We start from the raw sequence: 20,753 nt of genomic DNA on the forward strand, positions 1-20,753 counted from the left end.
TTTTAATTGTCTTTTAATCGCTGGAAGAGGTGGGAACCATCATGATTTTACTCCAATAGACCAAAACTCACTACGAGTGAAAACAGCCAAGTTCTCACACCTTATGAACTCTTCTAATCCAAGACTTTAAATAAAATGTAGTGTTTGAAATTATCAGAGAACCTTGAAATCGTTACTTTGTGCCACCTGTCACTGTTAGTGAGCTTGCATACATAACTCCTTCTCAAATACCTTGAAGTACAAGATAACTTGAGAAGATTTGCAGTACAGCTCAATGCTCAGGGAGATTAGTTAGCCAATTACAGGATTTATGTCTTTTTTTTTTTTTTTCCTTCAGATTGAAATATATTTTCATTTCTGGTAAAAACTGACATATTATAATTTTCAATACTGCAGCTAGAATAATTATTTAATATATTTTGCCAATTCACCTGAATCAGTAATGGCAGAATGAGAAAACCAAGCTAACTGATAACTTGCTATATGAAATAGCAAAAGATTATTGGATTAAAAAAATTACAGAAATGTTCACATTATGATGATTTCTTTGTGATGTTCACGATTAAATGTGTACCATCTTGATAAGTAATGCAAACAACAGAAAAAACAGCCAACAGCATTGATCAGAGAAATACTGTTTAAGCAGCAAGAAATGTGCCCAAGAAGCAGCAAGGAATAAAAAGACACTCACCAACTGACTACTTGAAATGTCTAGAGCTTTCTCTAGGTCTTTTATGTGACGTATGACTTCTTTCAAGAGGAGCTTAAGTCTGTTTCCAATGACATGCACCTTTTCTTTGGCTTCAAGGCAGTCCTTGCCTTCAGCATTGACTAACAATTGGCAGGACATATCTTGCAGTGACGCCACTTTCAACTGAGATTCCAGCAGTTCACGTCTGATTTGCTATTGTGAGAGCAAGCACCAGATTTTTTAATTGAAGTTATTTTTGAAAGAAAAAAAAAAGAGCAAAGAATTCATAAAACTAGTCACTTGAAAGTAAAGAAATGGAAAGAAAAGAGAAGGAATAAACATTTCCAGGCCTGAGAAGCTCTAAATAAGACAGGTAATTGTTCACTTAAAATTTGAATAGCTTGTAGTTCATCCTCTGACTGCTTAACACTTCTGATGTTTGCAGCAAATTCTCACTGAGGGAAACAAAACACTAAAAGCAAAATGACAACAACACTGACAGCAAAACAGCTGCCCAAGTTTTTAAATCTCTAGTTCTGCTATTGGGGGAAATGAGTGGTATTCTCCACCAAAGTAAAGCTAGTTGCTGACCTCAGTCCCACAGTCATATGTCTGCACACAACATAAAATGCTAACTCTAAAAAGAAAGACAAATCTGATTAGCTGCTTTTTTCTGATGATGTGCTTTGTAAGAGAAAGGCATAATTATAGCCATACCATTAAAAGTCTGTGATGATCCTGTAGGATTTCTGAATCCAGATTTGGATTGATGGGCACAATCTCATTTTTTCTTCTGTCAATATTCTCTAACCAGAGCAGCAAACCATGGCTCATTTCATGGAAATCCTGCAAATGATGGGTTTTGATAATACAGCAGTCAAATTTATGTTTTCAGTTTATCCCATAATAGGTCCTGCTGGTAAAATTCTATAACTTACAAGAAAGTGTAGAATAAGTATATAAGAATAATACTCAAGCGATGAAGTCTGGTCTGGAAACATATGCTTCAAGGTAGTGCACATGTGTCTTCCAGAAATCTCTTTGCTGAAGTCATATTTTGTCTTGCACGGGCAAATTCCAGATTGGACAATAAACACATCAGATAACTATATGGTTTGCATCTTTGATACCTTAGATGCTGACAATTTAAATAGACACAATACAGACCTGGCACTGCATTAATGCATCTTGCAGTGAGCAGCGCCACTCTTCGATCATACTGCATACGTGATCCCAGCAGATGTTCATCTGAGACAGGCGCTCTTGGAGCTTCTTGCTTTCTTCACTGTCAGACTGAGTAAATTCTGAGCTGCACAGGTTGATGGATAAGATGATAGCTTTCCGGTTATCAATTGCCTTCTGCAGCTCCTTAATGATAAGAAATAGGGGGATAGGATGAAGAAAGAGGTTAGTAAAACATGCAGCTTTCAGAAAAATCAAGTAGAGAAGGTACAAAAAGAATGTAAATGTTTGCCTTCTGCAACTGTATAATGCATCTTACTGTAACAGTCTCCTTTGCTCTGTGTATGGGATTTCTGTACTCACTCTGTGACTCTGAAAATATTCAATGTTGAACATCTACTAAAATTTTACTGTGAGCATAAACTAGAACAAGCCAATTAAACTTTTAAAAGGCTGAAGTCATAGTTGAATTCTGAAGATCTGGCACATACTTCAGATATTTTAGACAGGGAGGGCCCAAGAAAATTGAAGGAGTTGTAAGACAATTGTACTCCTGCTGGCAATAAAACTTTTGCCCTCACTTCTCAGTTTTGCTGATAAACAAAAAAACCCAACATGTTTTCAAGTGGAAACTGCTGTCAGCAGTGTTTTAAAATAAAAGCTTTTACTGAGGGAAAGGAAAACATACAAGGAGTATAAACAACTTACTCCAATTTATAGAAGCAGAACATGTATAAAAACTGATTTGTTTACATTGGAAGCCACAAAAGAAACCCCACCTCTTTTGGTCTGGAGGGCACTAATGGGCTTTCCAAAAGCGGGTGAGATAAGAACAGGATTCTTATGAAATGTCCCCTTTTCCACCTAGTTTACAGCATTTACTTGAAAGCCCCATGTCACAGTGACCTCTGTAGTACTTATGGCAGCTATATTTGGACTGCAGTGAAGATCAGCATTAATATGCTTTAAATGGATCACCGTTGGAAACAGTCTTTACCGTCTTTCCACCTCATTCCTAGCATGGATTACAGTACATTTTGACACTGGCCCAACATTTTTGTGCCCAAGCTTACGAGATGCTAATAACTGAACGGGAAGCTGTGGAGCACCACATTTACAGATCTGTACAGCTGCAAAACATCCAGAAGAGATCATAAAGGCAATATTCAGATCTGGATGCATCTGAGAACATTGAAGAAGAAACAAGAATCTTTCAAAGTGAGACCATTTTTTTCCTTAAGCTATATTGGGTGATACCAGTGAGTAAGGGTAGAGCTCGTTTGGCACTCTCTCCTTCCTCCACACAAAACATGTCCCAAAGCGGCATTTATTTGAAAATAGCTATTTCGTTGCCAGCTTGAATAGAAGAGATGTTATTTAACTTGGCTTTATTTTCCTTTCATCAGCTTAGATAACTGCATCAATTATCCATGCATTCTGGAATTAGAGAATAGCCACAGAATTACTATTTCAAAAATTCATTTGGATTAAATACTAAATTCCACTGGCACATTTTTCTGCCAAAAGGTTATTCATAAAATCACACTGAAATTACTTACTTCAGTCATCAGCTACGTAAAAAATGGAGCATTCCAGCTGCAACTATCAGTAACCTCACTACCATGTACGTTGCATTCAGGTCTGTTTACAAAGTAAATAATGGAAAAGAAAAACAGAACTCACTTTCAATTTTCTAATCCTGAGCTCAATAGTTTGTATGTCAGTACTGAGATCAAGGCGGCGGAGCTTCTCCAGTTCTTCCTCTGTTTCTCCTAACCAAGCCCAAATGCTGTTAAGGTCGGAATTGAACTGCTGCCATTGCTGAAGGTTCTGCTTCATCCTTAGCTCCTTGCTTAGAGCTTGAGCCTGGATTAATTCCCATCGGTCAATTACACCTGGAATGATAAACTCCAAATTCAACAAAAGTGAAAAAAAAACCAACACATTTGCCACGCAAGCAATTGTGTCACTTGAGCACTGCACAGTATAAAAAATGTTCCACAAACCTGCCAAAACTTTAATCCACCAAACACCACATTGAAAACTAAGTTAGGTTGAAAAACATAATGTTGGAGAGAAAGAATGAGAAGTCTTGATGAGTGACTGGGCAGCAAGAAATTTTACCACTTTCTAACATCAATACTTCATGACTTTACAGAATTAAGTAAATATATACAAGTGTCATGGGTTATTATAGAATGAACAAATCATAGAATGGTGTGGGTTGGAAGGGACCTTTAAGATCATCTAGTTCCAACTTCCCTGCAATAAGCAGGGACACAACCTCTCACTGGGTTATGCTAGTATATGGATATAATAAATCAGTATAAATGCAAACAAGTTAGGATCTGAACACATCTAACTAGCCAAATACTTATTATCATTTTCACTAGTATTTCTAACTCTCACAATTTAATATTCTCATATCTTCATATTTTCTTAAGCTACATCTGATGTACTGGATATTTTTAGCAGAGTAGGATAAGTTCTGTCATACCATCAACTTAAAATTAAAAATAATATTAATTAAAAATAAATAGACTGCATGAATAGCATATCATGCCAAATTGAGAACTGAGGCATTGCTTTCACAGCCTCTGTAAAAAAATCCATAATTTTATATAATTATTTTTACCAGATAAAAATAAATTTCTGTATTGTTGACAGTTAATACAATAAAAAGTGGAAAGTAATACTAGAAGAAGCGAATGATGACTTACATGTTTCGCAGGGCAACATAAGCAACCATTTTTCAAAAGAGAACACTCAATAAAAATGCACTGCATCTTCAGGGACTTTCCTAAAGGACTATGGCTACATCTCATTACAGGAAAGGGTTCTTAAAATGCACTTGCACACACATAATGTCTTCATATGATGTATAAAAGTAATACTTACTATCCCTACTTAATTCTAAGAGATATTAAACAGAACATGGTAACAGATAGTTATGTAATACCAAGCCCTACTTCAGAAAAAAACACTGCATATGTTTGCTGTTTCTCGTAATTGCTTTCCATCAGAGAACTGAATGTTACTTACCAGCTGTTTGTGTTTCAGTACTGTTCAGATTAATAAGTCCAGATAATTTTTCCTCTTCCTCTTTGAGTTTATACCCAAGCCTTTTTACCGAGTCTATGCTTCCACTGCACTCACCTAGTAGCTTCATCTGTGTTAAGAAACAAACAAAAAATCCCATCTGAATGTGCATCAGTTGCAAGGAAAATGCAAACTGCAATGCAACTTCCAAAATTTTCAGCAAGTAGGTCAAGGTGTGAAGAGAAAAATCTATTACTTTGACAATCTGTCCTGGCAGTAGCAAAGAGACCTATATGGAAATTTGAAGAGTTTATGTATAAGTTCAGAAGAATTAGAAACAACTCAGCGTCTCTGTGCCAAGTAACGCTGGAGGACTGCAGGTGACATTAATTATAAATGTTAAGACATCAGAAGATATGATTAAGAAAATAAACATCCATATGGAAATATTACTATGCATCCAAGCACCTAGTCTTTCAATTCTGCCAGAAGCAAAGTGGTCTGAATAATTTATGGAGAGGTTTTTCTTCTAGAAAACCTCTCTGAGAAAGGTTTTCAGTCATAGATTCCATATATGCAACATGATGCATATTTATTATTTTGGATCAAGATGAATATTGGGCCTCAAACTATAAAACTTGCTCTTAAAAGTGGAGGAATTTTAAATAAGGATACCAACATTAAATGGATAATATCACACGTGTAAGAAATTAGTTTAGGACATTTAAATAAAAACATCATATTAAAATAAATTCCCTGGAGTCATGTTCCTGTAAACTTACACTATTGTAAAACTCTAATAATGTAAACAACAAAGCATGTGGTCACGAGTAGTAAACATAAGTCTGAGAAGCAGTAATATCTAATTGCTATGTTGAAACAGCTACATTTCTTTCAACAGCAAATCTAAACTTGGAGTGCTTATTTGATTTGTGTTCCAATATACTGAACTGTAACTAAGAATAGAGATTTTTAGTAATGTCAGCATGTGATGGGATGCAAGCACACGTACATATCCTTTATAAGTGGCATCCAGCTCTGGTCCTGTAGGTGTTTTGCTGCGGATGATGTTTTCTGTTTGCTGTATTTGGAAACGACTGGTGTCTAAGGCTTTGTCCAGCTGTCGTATATGTGCTTCTAGGGAACCAGGTTCTCCTGTATCAAAAACCAAACAACAAAAAAGAGTGATTGCCATCCAAATTGTACAGAACTTTTCTCTACTTTTTGCCCAAGCAGAGTAAACATCAGGAATATTAGATAGATAGTAAAGGAGAAACAGGACTGCAACTGCATGAGAGATACAGTGTCAAAGCAAAAGGATTACTAGTTCCATTAGAGCATGGTTAGCAATCTTCCTAGGACAGAGCATTGTACAAGTGAATGTGGTTTCCATAAGCATATGTAGAAAGAGTTCAGTTTCAAGCAGGCTTGCAAAATATTCTGACAGGACAATTTCCCTCAGAGTCCCTCACCAGTCTGGAAGGCAAAGTATATACAATTTCTAAGACTAAAACTGATACATAAAGGATATTGCTTTAACTGTGCTGTTTAACTGCTTTCATATTGCTTTAACTGTGCTCTCAAGATCCAGAAATGACTGGATTTTTTGGATGGCCACAGTAAGTAGTCCACAAATGATCAAAACTACTATATTAAGCAGCATTTTTTTCTCCCCCAATCTTTGACAGAAATGCTTAATACAGCTGAAAAATTGTGCTGTTCTACCAGGTTATTTGGAACACACACCAATGTTTCTGAAATAGGACTAACTTGAATTTTCTATGTAGAGATCAAATGAATTTTGTGATATGAATCAGATATGGCCAATTCTGACTGAAGCAGTCTGCAGCCTAGAGGACCATGTGAGATTCCTCTTATCCATATTCTATCACTGTGACTAATTTCCATTTGTTTACAAAGATGATCTCAATTAGTTTATGAAAACAAGTTCGAAGGCACACACAGAGAAAAGAAGCCTTCTGCCCAGCTAATTACAGAATTCTGAGCCTCTAAGACAGTTAAACCTTTTTTTCATATAAAATGTCACTCCGCTAAATACAAGGTGTGCTCCAAAAGTAATGCCTCCATTTTTATTATGTTGGAACATGACATCAGAGGCAGATGGTGGTACGGCAGTAGAAGATGAACCTTCCTGACAATATTCCAGTTCATTCTGTTGCCATGTGACAGACAGCAGCAGAAGGGCAGGCTGACAAACTGTGTCTGATATGGAAGTATGGATGAAGCAAAGGGGTGTCATTGAGACCCTCCATGCAGAAAAAAATATGCACCCAATGTCATTCATCAACACTTGCTGAGTATTGTTGAAGACCAAACAGTGGATGTGAGCGCAGTGAGGTGCTGGGTGGGGTGGTGCCTTCCAACAGTGATGCAAAAGACAAGCCACATTTCAGATGGCCATGCACAGCTTTCACACCATGAAATGAAGAGCATCTCGATAAGCTTATTCATGTGAATTGGGTAGTGATGGTGATTATATTGAAAAGTAGTTTTTTGTAGCTGAAAATATACTCTATCAAATAGTGTCCTTGTGCTCTTTGTATCACTTGTAGTTTCTAAGGAAATATACAGAAAACATTACTTTTGTAGCAACCTATGTAGATAGAACAAACTGCTGAATATTGTTTTTCCTCATATTACTTTCAAAATTTTCACAGGTCATGAGACTACACACATTTTTGTATCTATACTGTTAACCAGTCACAGAATTATTTCACTATCTGGGGAAAAAAATTAAAACAGACAGTGAACCTGAGGTGCGTTCCAAGGACAGTGAGATTTAAAAATGTCTGACATTTCAAATTTGCAGTATGTGGAATCATGAAATAAAGTGTTTGTAAATGTATCTAATCTGTGTGAGAGTTACCTAACAAGTGAAATAGTAGGTTCAATCTTGTACAAAAATGCAAATTGAAAACAATCTGTCTTCCAATATAAAAGACTAAGATAAAGACACTGGAGGACAGTACATCACCTCAGCATTGTAATAAAATGAAACGACAACTAGCCTAAAACTTTATACATAAGTAATAATTCAAACTGTGGTTTTATATAAAAAAGTAAAAATGGGCAAAACTAAACAATTAGGTTTCATTCCCTAACTGTATCTTTTTCTTATGCTTTAAATTTTGCAGAAATCACACTTCTCTGATAGACAAAGCACTGACTCCTGTTGAAGGACTTCAGCGAATAAATACCAATATGTGTAAATTACTGATCTGCTTTATCTTATTAGCCAGCATGGGAGGGCAAATAGTTTAAATATCATTGTTTTGTCCGTGCACCTAATAATGCCTTTAATCACAGCAGTAAAGCAGGATAGTTCTACATTAACATGCCAGTGTTGCCACGTAAGAAATATTTATGTTGTAAGTTGTGAAAAATATAAAAGATGCAATAAAAGGAGAGAGATGTTATGCTTGTGCACTGTAGTATTTGCACCTGGCTCTGCTTAGTACTTTTTGATGCCTACCAGAAGTATTTTTGAGTGCGTTTTCTGTAAGTGTTACATAGGCCTCAAGAGTTTCAGGGATCTCTACATCTGAAAAAACAAAAGCACAGTCTAAATTGACAGCTCAGCAATGGCCATGTCCTCATAGCAGGAGTCTTTTTCATGGTATGGAGTATATAAACGGTTCCAATAGCACATATCCTTTCTGGAGAAGGAAAAACGACGAAGACAAATGCAGGGAGCCTGCTAAAGAGTGTCTTAATATCCAGGGAAACCTAACTCTTTTTCTGAGCAATGACCTGGAAAGCAAAAGAGCCACAAGATCAGAGTGTAATATAACATTAAGTTTTCCCTCATGGTTGGCTGCATTTGGTAACTTTCATGCATTAAGATTTATAATACAAACTATATATACATAGAAGGGATTTCCAGCTTTGCAGGAGAGCAGGAACTGAGATCTCACCTCAGGCTAAACTCAGTTGTTGGAGTCTTGCTGGAATATGGACCAAGTTAAGATTTACTTAAGAACCTCACGGCTTGAGCTGTGGATCTCTTCCCCAGCATTTCTTCAGCAGTTATTTCTGCACCTCTTGCCAGTATAGCTTCTTCTAGTCAGAATAAGTTATGATGCATTGCTGTTACAGATGACATATTCCATCTGGCAGGCTTCAGGCACAGAGACACAGCCAATTCTCTGTCATATCACATAAACCTTTGCAATTTTCCAAGGCTGTAGTCATTCAGGAATTTCCAGCACTGTGTCTAAGGCCAGAAGGCCACTGGGATCACTTCAGGAAAGCTATTTAAGATCTTCAGGGGCCATTTAAAATACTTTCTATGAGCATCTTGGCCAAGCAGCCACACAATGTAACATCCACTCCTTTTTACTGAGAGGGGACACACAATTTGCCACCATACCTGCTATACTAGCTGCTCCTCTCAGATAGAAATCCTTCTCTTGTTCTCCATCTTCTTCCTCAGAGTGCAGCGCCCGTGAAACAGCTGTCTCCAGGTCTCTGCTAAGGTCATAATCATGATCCCACTCCAGAGGGATAGAGTCCACACTTGCAGGGGTATCCCGCCCTGATCGTTCACTTCTCACTGGCTGTGCAAGAGGCAGTGAAAGGTTGGAAGAAGGATGTGGGGAGAGAACACTGTCTGCAGACTTGTCATGCCAGTGTATGTCAGAGAGATCTGCTGATTCATCGAGATCCACCTCTCTGTCAGACAGCTCATGTTCATCATCTGTCAGCTAGAAGAACAACACGAACAAAAACAATCAACGCAACATGCAGAAACACTCACTGCATAGTCAGCCTGGGTAGTGTAAATATAAAACATAAATATAAAGTGGCATTAGGTAATAGCCAAATGATGGTGTTTCCATTTGCATCCTTTTTCACTCCTCCTTCATTATTTTTAGGTCAATAAAAAAATAGAACAAGGAAGTTCGGCATGCCTGCTCATTTTAATTACATGTGGCACCACAAAGTCTCACATCAAGAAAATGTCTCCAGACTTTTTACTGATGCCTCTGTAATGCAGACATCAAGTTAAAGAAAACTTTGGAATCGAATCATAGGAAATGTAGGTGACCTTTGACGTGATCGGGGTTCTCATTATATTCTTTCATATTTTGGAAAACCTAGGTTTTGTTCTTTTTTTTTCAGTTGGACTTGAGTTATCAAAAGTAATTTTGCTCTCACTTTTTCATCTCTTTATTCAGCTCTGGAGACAAATTTCTGTCTGTACTGTATGGAGAGAATCTCTTTATCATTATTATTATTATTATTTTGAATGAAACAGAACTTAATGAGCTGCCAATGAAATTATATATTAGCAAAGCTTTATGAATTTCCAGTTTGCATTAATTTTCTTGATGATTTACAAAAAATCCAGACCTATTAAATTTATTTGCTGTCTAAATAGGACAAAGATAGCATTCAATGAAGAGAGGCAGTTGGTTAGAGTTGTAACAAGATTAAAACAACAAGATGTTGGGGAAAGTTACATGTTAGTTCACTTCAACATGTTTCCCTCTTCTTGTTCTCACATTGTAAAATGGCAATAAAACAAATACATATGTAAGTATACACACAGGAAGACGGATCAGTTTCTTGTGATAGCGCTCCACACGTCCAAAGACCTCCTGACAGTAACGACGTAACTCATCTAGCTCTTCTTCAATGACAGCTGCATCCATGGGTTCACTTTTCTCAATGAGTTGCTCACCCTGAACAATTATCTGCTGAATTTTGTTGTTGTTCAGTGAAATTTCTTGCTGGAAAGCCTTTATAAAAGAAAAATCCAGACTTTATCAATGAAATCTACATTAACGCAACCTAAGATACTAAGGATGCAAGTCTTAGAAGTTTTTTTTTTTTTTCTTCAGTGAGAATGGTGTGGGTAACAAACAGAAATGATTCCAAATATTATGGCATGAGAAATTAAATTTAGCATTCCACAGCCTCTCTTGTCAAAAACAATGATACTTCATGGTTAACCAACTCATTTCTCTCTTGTTGTATTTGGAAAGAATGCTCTTCTCTAAACAACCAATGCCTGTAACCAAATGTCTAAAATGGACACAGATTCTAAAGCTAACATAATGGAATTTTGAATAACACAATATGAGCCCTGTTAGCTTTTATTTATTTATTTTTTTACACCAAATAACACATGTTTTTTGGTGCAGAAATGGTGGAAAAATGTAGTAATTGTTAGGCGTTAGCAATAGTGGAGATATGCCATTATTTTCATTGACATTTCCTCCTTTAATTAGAGAACTATCACCCTTATTTTTCTGATAATTTTTCACTCCTGAAAGATCTTTTACTCTGGCAGAAAAGTCTGTATTGAAACCTGACATATTCCAGAACTTATGAAGATGAAGGCAGTCTGCAACAATCAAGCTGTATCACCCTGTTCTTTGGCATAACGTTTATTAATATTATTTTACCCCTCCATCAATGTTTATATTCATTTTCTCTTCCCTCCTCCTCTCTCCATTCCATTATTCTTTACCTTAAGTTGCTTTATCTTTGCTTGGACATCACACTCTGAGAAATGCTCTATGTTTGTCAGCTGCAGGTCCATCTCTGTTAGCCATACCAGGATACTATCACGTGCTGTCTCAAACTCCTCACGCTGGCCAATAAAATGCTGGGAAGGGGGAATGGGAAATGGAGTGGTGTGAAATGACTAAAAGGACCCCAGAAACCACCAATAAGCTGTTTAACAACAAATAATAACAGCAACAAAAAACAGCAAGAGTACTTCTCCAGAGAAACAATTTTCATGCCCTTCAAACTTAACACTAAATCCATACACCTTTTTCCTACATGATTTCTAGGGTTTTTGCTTCAGTAATACCACCTTCATCCACAATTAGCAGATGTATGAAAGTTAACTACTAAGAAGGAAATGGTATTTGAGGGCATCAAGCATTTGCCTATAGACTACAGTTCTCTTTGAAGTAATCAAAGAACACTAAGTTCCCTTCCTCTTCCAAAGGTAGAAATCCCCTCAAAAACTCAGCAAATGCATTTATCTGGAAGCTTCTGGAGCACCCTTAATTCATAAGGACAGTAGTGAAAGCTTAAGAACAGAAAAACTACTTTTAGCCTGCGCAGGATGGAGGTAACTCGCTTTTGTAAATTGTCCCATCTCTGGTTCCCCTCATGGACCATCTGCTTGAGGCTGCAGTCAGAATCAGTGCGATTCTCCCGGGCCAGTCGGCGATATTGTTTGTTAATCAGTTCCAGCTGAGTGAGGCTTTCATGCACCTGTCTCTGGAAGGCCTAAAGAAGAATGTATAAGTCACCACCAGCTTTGTGTTTTGAATTGCTACCACCAAGCATGTTAGAGAAAACACCATGTAATGAGTTGATTGAATTAATCTCTTCAAAAATTATTAATCATGTTTCAAAAAAATGTCCTCTACCATTGTCATAAAGAGAAAATCAAGTAAAGGAAAACTTAAAGTTACAGACTACTTCACCATATTTCTCTTGAAAACAAGTGAACAATTTTTTGCTTCCATTGCAGTATCACAAACTTGCTCTCCAGTGTTGTTTACAGTGCAAATAAACAGTCTTTTCCAAAACTGGACATTACCCTTACTAAGGACTAGAGAAGTGTGATGGATAACATACTTCTGTAGAGAAAATTTCATTAAAAACAGCTAACACAGGATTTCATCCTCAACAATATATACTCTCCATACTAAAGCTAAAAAGACGTAAGCACATTTTTATGATAAGACAAGAGACAGAGATTAAGAAGTAGGTTTGAAAAAAGAAAAAATGTCATAGCCCATACCGTCTTCTCAATAAAACTATTCCGTTTAAGACACTACTAATTGAGTAGGAGACAACCAACAAGCATCAGATGGGTTTATAATTGGAACAAAATGCTCAGCAGAACTGAATTCACTTAGAATTGTACAAGGAGAACATTTTCATAGCAGAGGCATAAATATGACTGTATTTATTAGGATCATGCAATCCACAAGCATGCAGTTGTTGCTTCACCTGTTACCAAGACTTGTCCAGAAAAAGAACAACAGTGCATTTGTTTGCTATGCCTACAAAGTTCAGATACACAAGAATTCATCTGTTGCCTTCCACCCTATAACCTCTTTTCATTTCTCAGGAAACAACTGCAGAGGAAGCAGTTGGACTTTGTATTGTTCATTAAGTGACAGTCAGCTCTGATCTCGGTGCTCAGGAATTGAATTGCAGCAGGATTAGACTGTTTGCTGCTTTTTTGTTTGTTTGCTTTTTAATTCAACTGATTCAACTGAGGATACAGTGGGGAAAATAAAGATAGAAAAATATTCTCAGCTAAAGCAGAAAATTGCTTATTATTTATTGGTTGCTCAGTTTACAGTAAATTTGCTGAATTCCACTAAATTTTGAACACTGCAGCTGTTGCCTTTTCCATTCTTCCATTTTGGTAGTGGAAGAAAACAAATAAAGAAGAGAAGGGAAAAGAAAAAGGAGAAAGAACCCAAATGTAAGGAAAACAGTTTTCTAGAAACTTCTAGAAACGCAGCTAAACTTCACTTTGCAGCTAGTTCCCATTGACACTCTGTAGACAGTAAAAATTCCACAAGTCTGCAGGAGACAGAAGGTCACCATAAAAACTGAGGGTCAGTGAAACAGACTTTGGATAATATCAAGTCAGCTGTGAAAATCAAAGACAGCCAAGATATTTTGATACTATTTCTCATAGGATGGCTTGTTAAACAAGAGACTTAGATCCTGACCGCCAAGTAAAGCGACAATGAGAAGAAAGTCTGAGACAGAGTACTCAATCCAAGAAGTAAACTTTATTATATATAGTAACCTACATCACCTTAATCAAGAAGTCTGTTTAACAACAGAACCTGGCATTCAGAAATGTGAATGTCAATAATAAAACTTGAATCAGTGCTTCACAGCTTGTTTCTGAATTAAACGTTAAACTAAAAAGAATTAACTGGTGTCAGATATTTAAAATTTGCATTTCTTCCTCAGAGGAAATACTTTCAAATACCTGGCTTTTTACAGAATTGCCTAAACAATTTGTTTTCCTTCTTCAGAAATAATTTTCTCTCCCATCCTGATATTCTCGTAATTCTAAAACTGAGCAGAAGATCATCTGGCTGGATCACCTCCAGAAAGTCTGTGAGAGCTGGGGTTGTTCAGCCTGGAGACGAGAAAGCTGCACAGAGACTTATAGCAGCCTTTCAGTACCTAAAGAGATCCTACAGAAAAGCTGAAGATGAATTCTTTATCAGGAAGTGTAGTGACATGACATGAGGAATGGCTTTAAGCTAAAATAGGGGAGATTTAGGTTATGCATTAGGTTAGGTTAGGAAGAAATTCTTTACTTAGAGAGTGGTGAGGCACTGGCACTGCTTGTACAGAAAAGCTATGGATGCCCCATCCCTGGAGGCATTCAAGGTCAGGTTGGACGGGGCCCTGGGCAGCCTGATCTGGTGGGTGGCAACCTTGCCTGTGGTGGGGATTTGGGACTGGATTATCTTTAAAGTCTCTTTCAGACCAAGCTATTCTGATTCTATTATTCTGTGATTTTCACCTACAATTAACAGCATGGATTATGTATGCTTTATACATAGGCATACAACCCATTGTAAACATAAGGGAAGGCATCACATTGTAGGAGAAATGACAGAGTTATGTAACCAGCTGTTAAGCACTAACTAAAGTGACAGCTTGTCAACTTTTAAGTATAGATTCAACTTCTAAATCATGAGGGACACCATGTGGACATACAACAATACTTGCATGCACATACATTTCAAGGATAAGGATCTCACATCTTACTCCGTATCATACAAGAAAAGATTTCAGTGGGCTGGAGTCAGAGTGTAACAGAAAGAAGTAAAGGGATAAAAATCAAAGCAAAAGCTAGGACATATAACACACATTTGAAGATGTACTTACTGTAGGGAGATTAATGAATGCTATGGAGAACCTACTGACTGAGTGTATTAAAGAACTACAGAAAAAAATGCCAAGAAATCTAACTATGGTGAAAAAACAGCAAGTGAGGCTGGATTGACTTATTAGCATTTTGTTTTTCCACCTTCAACTAGAAACCTGCCAGTGAGGGCAGTTGCAAAACCATAAACTCCATTATATTAATACAGTGTCTGCAGAGTGATTTGTGTATGAGAAAGAAGAACACCAGCTGGCTGCTGTAATGTGATCAGTAGATATTGAATTTCAAGTATAAATCACCTCAAATTTCTTCAGTTCTTCCTTAGCAACTGTGTAAAGCACACCAGAGGAACTTGGGAAAGCAGCAATCCTCTCAGAGTTTTTTAGCCAGTCTTCAAATCTAGAGTAGTCATCCAAAAACTTTTGCCATAACCGCCACGTCTCTTCAATTCTGCAATAGATAATGGAAACCAAGTGAGTGCTCAGACTGAAGGCCAGATGACCTACAGCACTTAAAATAATCATCAACAACAGCAAACGAGTACTGTATCAAACAAGAACTGGCTCTTAATCCAACTAAGACAGCAGGGTTGATAAACAGACAACAGGGAAGATCAGCTCATTCCAGACAGAGCTGGAATAAGATGATGGTGTTTTTTTTAATGCATCTAATTTTGGTAACAGTATAAAAAAGAACATTATAAACATGCAATAGGAGTTGGAAAAAATAATAGCACACACTAAATAACTTCAGAAATAAAGGCCGGAGTAGGTACCTAAGCCAATTTTTTAGAGATTAGAAATTCTACACTACCTTCAACTTTTTATTTATATATATTTTTTAATGGAATGCTGGAGATGTTGCAGCACACATTTTAAATTTCTTGGTCATTATTCTTCATCACAAAGGGATATGAACTTGTGTGGCTTTTTTGGCATTCACCAACAAGTGGTAAAATATTATCTCTCAATTTATACTGTAGCTTCTTTTTTTTAATCATAAAAAAGGTAAAATTTATACAAACTTTTCAAATATTCTACCTAGGTTGATTTCAAAGTAATGCACTCTATTCATTTCCGTGTAAACTATAACAGATACAAAGAGCACCATAACACTATTCAGTAGAGCAAATTCTCAGCTACAAAACACTACTTTTCAACATAGTCATCACCATTAGCTATGCATTTTTGCCAGTAATGAACAAGAGCCTGCATGCCACGCTCATGAAAAGCTGCACGGCTGTCCAGAACATAGCTTGTCTTTCACAGCACAGTTGCCACTGCTGAAACACACTATTCACTACCTCACTGTGCTTATATCCACTGTCTGGTCTCCGTAAAATATTCAGCAAGTGTTGACGAATGTCAGTGGGTGCAATTTTTTTGCACAAAGGAATTCAATTCTACGTTATGGCTTTATACACGCTTCCATGTCAGATGTTGTTTTGTCAGACTGCCCCTCTGCTGCCATATGTTTTACAGCAACAAAATGTAATGGAATATTGTTGGGAAGGCTCAACATCTACTGCCATAACACCAACATCAGCCTCTGACATTGTGGGCCAATATGATAAAGTAGGAGGCATTACATTTGGAGCAGCCCTCATATTTGACTTCAGTTGAGTACGTGAAAATAGTGGTTGGCTCTTTACTCTGTCTCCAAATTGGCTTAATGTTGAGACTGTGAAATCCCAAGAACTTCAAAATAAGATCTTTTTTGAGGACAGGCTGTATTACAGCAGAACTTTGTCTGCTCTTGCATATAGATGATTTTCCCATATTTTAGATATGTAGATCTGAGAGGAACCTGATCCATGCAATACTCAGAGACAAAATTTAAACTTTAATGATGATATGTTGTTGAACTTGAATTTTTTTTCTTTCAAATGAAAAACTGTTCCTATACAAATTAAAATTCTAAATAATTACAGCTCAATTTACTGTTACAAATCTATTATCAGCACAAATTAAAATAGAAACAATAAAAAATTACTTAAATATAGCAATCTCTGGATGTGAAGCAGGACAAGAAAAGCAACAAACTCTTTGCTTAAAATAAATAAATAAATAACTCCTTAATTACATTAAGAACACCCCACAATATAAAGTTCAACTCAGCATTCTGAAAATCCATAAAATTTACCTAGATTAATAACTTTAAAAAATACAGAAAATATTATATAGTTCAAATACCTACATGAACATGCTTTATGCTCTGAGCTGATCATTAATAATGCATAGGCCCAAACTAGTCTACATATTTCTGGCTATCAAATTTATCCATGCTATCCTAGATGAAAATGGAGAACTATTGACCTCTGTTTTTCCACTGTGTTGTCATATTTCCATCCAGCATTTCCATACAAATGTCTGGAATCCACGGGCATGCAGTGTACAGATGGTCTAAGCATGCGAGTCATGCATGTAAATAACACCAAACCCAAGGTACATGGATATTACTGGCCCTGCTTGCTCATCTAAGGTAGTCAGATTAAGAAATTTCAGATGAGGGTTTGTTCATACCTGAAATTCTTCCAAATCAAAAATTTCACCTATAAGAAACTGTTGAGGATCATTAAGTAGATTAAAACCCTAATTAGTAGATGAAAACCCTAATTAGATGATTAGTTTCATCATCAGTCTAAGAAGTTGTAGGATACATGAACATATTACAACTCTGTCTCTTAGCTTATGTTTTCTAACCTTTTGAAATCATTGCTACATCTAAATTTTCCCTAACTTCTTTTTCATTACAACTATGAAGTGAAATCAGACAGTATTCCATGAAAGGCCTCATGTGAGCAAAATTTGGTAACAGACATAGGTACTTTGTATAATGACACAAAATAATGCAACTTTCTTATTTTTTTTCTCCACAGCATGATAATTACTGACTTCTATTCAATGTATGTTCTTTTTCTGATCTGTAGATCTTTTTTTTTTTTTTTTTTTTTCAGTAATACAAACCTACATCCCATCCTGTATTTGTGCATGTGGAAAGAAATACTGTCGGCATTACAGACTTACTTAAGTCGCCTTTCCATTGACATTGCACAAATGTTCCTCCACCTTCTGTCCAGATTGCGTGTAGCCTGCTGGATAGAGTCACACTCTGTTTCTGTGGCACAGGCATCACAGTCATGAAGAAGCACTTCACACAAATTGAGAACAGATGCCACTCCAGTGCTGTGTTTCTCGATGTCCCTCTGAAGTTCCTGCAGATGAAGAAATTAATTCTTAAGAGAAATCACAAAACATGTAAATATAGATGCATTTCTGCTCTACTTTTTCAAAACAAATTTAGTACAATTGCAAACATAAAAAAAAAGAAAAGCAACCACCAAACTGAAACAGATATTGTGCTTGTGACAGCACAAGTGGTGATGCAATGTTATCAATGAAGCTAAGAGAATCTAGCAGCATTAACAGCTCTCTCAGAGCCTATGAATATCAGACCAGACATCATCTGGGACAAACTGCATGCTCAGCTGAACATCTTTCACATACATTTAATCAACATTACCAATAAATGGTGCAATTATTCCCAGCCCTTCACTGTTATCACAGAGAATGTAAAGCAGAAGTTAGTAAGAGGAGTGTGGCAAAAAAAAAAACCAAAACCTGTTCATATCTATTGCCAGGGTTTGATGGAGGTACCCCTTTGTAAGTCTACTCACAAAGGTGAGCTAGCTCCACGGTGGCACATCTGACACTGTGATAGCAACAGCACACGTCAAACACAGTAAGAACATTTTCCTTCAGCTTTCAAAATTTATAGCATTTTAAATGAAAGTGCAGAAGAAAATTTAGGACAGAAAGAAAATGCACTTTGATTGTCTCAGCACATATTAAATGTGATTGTTATTATTTCTTATGTTGTTTCCTATGTTGTGACAGTTTGTGGTACACTAGTGACAATGCTTCTTCCTGAAGGATCTTTTCTAGTACTGTCTTGAGCTACTGGTTGAAGTTGAGACAAGCTATGAAAGTAACTGACTATTTCTGTTGGATAAGCACAAGGAAAAGAACCCCCCCCTAACTTCTGTCTAAATTTGAAATGCACCATCAGAATATTAGATGGAAAAATTAGGTCAAGGTAACATAATACCAATAGTGACCAAGAAGTACTAAAGTGTTTACATCAGAAAGTGAAGATTGCATCTACAATACTAGATGTACTTTTGGTTCAGGTGAAGAAAATATCTGCTAGGGTAATTAAAGATGGGAAATTTTCTTTAGGAGAACAAGAACTTGGTAGCCTGAGGCTAAGTGGAGGTAAAGGGCTCTTTATAATTTTACTAGTAAAGAAAAGCAGAAACACAAAAATTGATTTAGTGTCAACATATTGTGCCTACATAACTCAAGCTCTAACTAGAGAAATGTTGCTAACAACAAGCAATACAAGCAAGTTCTGAAATAGCCTTCCAGCAGGAAATGAGGTCTAAATGTGGTATATAAAAATTCCATCACATTTGAAATGGAGCAATGTTATCTCATATCAGTCATCTGATTTGGTTGTTTGTGATGATGAATAACTTACTGTAACTTAAATTAATAACTTAATTCCCTCTTCTCATCTGTGAAACAAAAGGATATTTTATGAGCACTGACACAAGACCATAAAATGGAAGATCATAATATTTTCTCCTTCAGTTGTGGTCCTCTCACTTGCCTAGAAAATGGTCCTCCATCACAATGTACTTATTCTTCTTTCTCCCTATCCTGAAAAGTTATATAAGGGTGGATGCTATAAATACTTTCGATACATTACGAAACATATACTCTAGACAGTTATGAAATTTGAGGTTAAGAAAGTTCAGCTAACACAATCTCCTTTTCACAGAGCAGTAGATAGAACTGCCACACTGATGGTCCTGAGGATTCCTAAGAATTAAACTTTTATTCACATTCAGAACTTTTTTTGCAAGTGATAGCTATTTTTTTATCCACAGATTCAGCTTCTTTCTCAGCTTTTTAAATTTTCTATGCTTATTAGAAAACAATTAGCCTTTTGGTTAGTTTACAGAAGGAGCATTACTTCTACACATCACTGTCACCCAAATACAGGTTGGGTTTTCTAATCATCACAAAAGCAAACACAATTTTTCAATTTCAAGTGGTAGCAGACTGAGAAAGTAAACAAGTAACTCTTGAAATACAGCTTTCAATCCTAGGAAAATGCTGCAGTGAGGTTACACTACCTTCCCCAGGATATCCAGTTTGAATTGCCTCTTAATTTCACTACACAGACCAGCAACCTCCAAAGCTCATTTCTTGGCTGAAGAAGATGCTGAGAAGTAGACAATGAAGTTACAGAGATGGAATTTGTCCCTTCTCTTTCACAGCATAATGTTTTTAATGTAATGTTGTACATGAGCAATTGGTAGCAGTATGAGCAGGGAAGACAATGGCCTCAGTGGAAGATTAAGCATGGAAAAGAACATTAACAGGGAAGAAAAAAGAGGGATAAAATATTTGAAATTGCCAACATAATGGCCTTCTAAGATAAAATGAATAAAGATGTAGCCTCCTAGTAACAAAAATACTTGTTGCCATACATTGGAATGTTTTGTTTGTTTGCTTTTGTTTTTTTGTTTGTTTGTTTGTTTTTGTTTTTAAATGATGACCACGGTCTGCAGCATTATCAAATCAAATCACCAAGATTCCAAACATGATATCTTCCCAGTATAAAATTAACCTCTATTTCTCCCCTTTAGAGTTCCAGTGAAACCACTCAGACTTCCACAGAAAACTGCTGCATGCTGTCACTCCACAGGAACCATTTTAAGGAAACAGTAGAAAGCAGAGATACACCAGTCACCATACCCAGAGTAAGTCCCATAAGGAGTGGATATAACAAAACTGTGGAATGTTTGCACAGCGATGCTAGAAAAAAATCCAAGTATCTAGTTAATTGATA

General features: G+C 36.5%; 1 protein-coding gene across 1 annotated transcript in view; it reads right to left on the reverse strand.

Annotated features, from left to right (window-relative positions):
* Positions 1 to 20,753, reverse strand: part of SYNE1 (spectrin repeat containing, nuclear envelope 1) — a 250,326-nt gene that overhangs the window by 19,335 nt on the left and 210,238 nt on the right. The window contains 12 exon segments of the mRNA XM_040697338.2: positions 692 to 904; positions 1,409 to 1,537; positions 1,859 to 2,059; positions 3,557 to 3,768; positions 4,916 to 5,042; positions 5,925 to 6,067; positions 9,303 to 9,636; positions 10,483 to 10,674; positions 11,409 to 11,546; positions 12,002 to 12,184; positions 15,134 to 15,284; positions 17,861 to 18,048. Coding sequence (XP_040553272.1) covers positions 692 to 904; positions 1,409 to 1,537; positions 1,859 to 2,059; positions 3,557 to 3,768; positions 4,916 to 5,042; positions 5,925 to 6,067; positions 9,303 to 9,636; positions 10,483 to 10,674; positions 11,409 to 11,546; positions 12,002 to 12,184; positions 15,134 to 15,284; positions 17,861 to 18,048 — 2,211 coding nt within the window.

This window comes from Gallus gallus, chromosome 3 (assembly GCF_016699485.2).
Source record: "Gallus gallus isolate bGalGal1 chromosome 3, bGalGal1.mat.broiler.GRCg7b, whole genome shotgun sequence".
NCBI classification, from domain to species: Eukaryota; Metazoa; Chordata; class Aves; order Galliformes; family Phasianidae; genus Gallus; species Gallus gallus.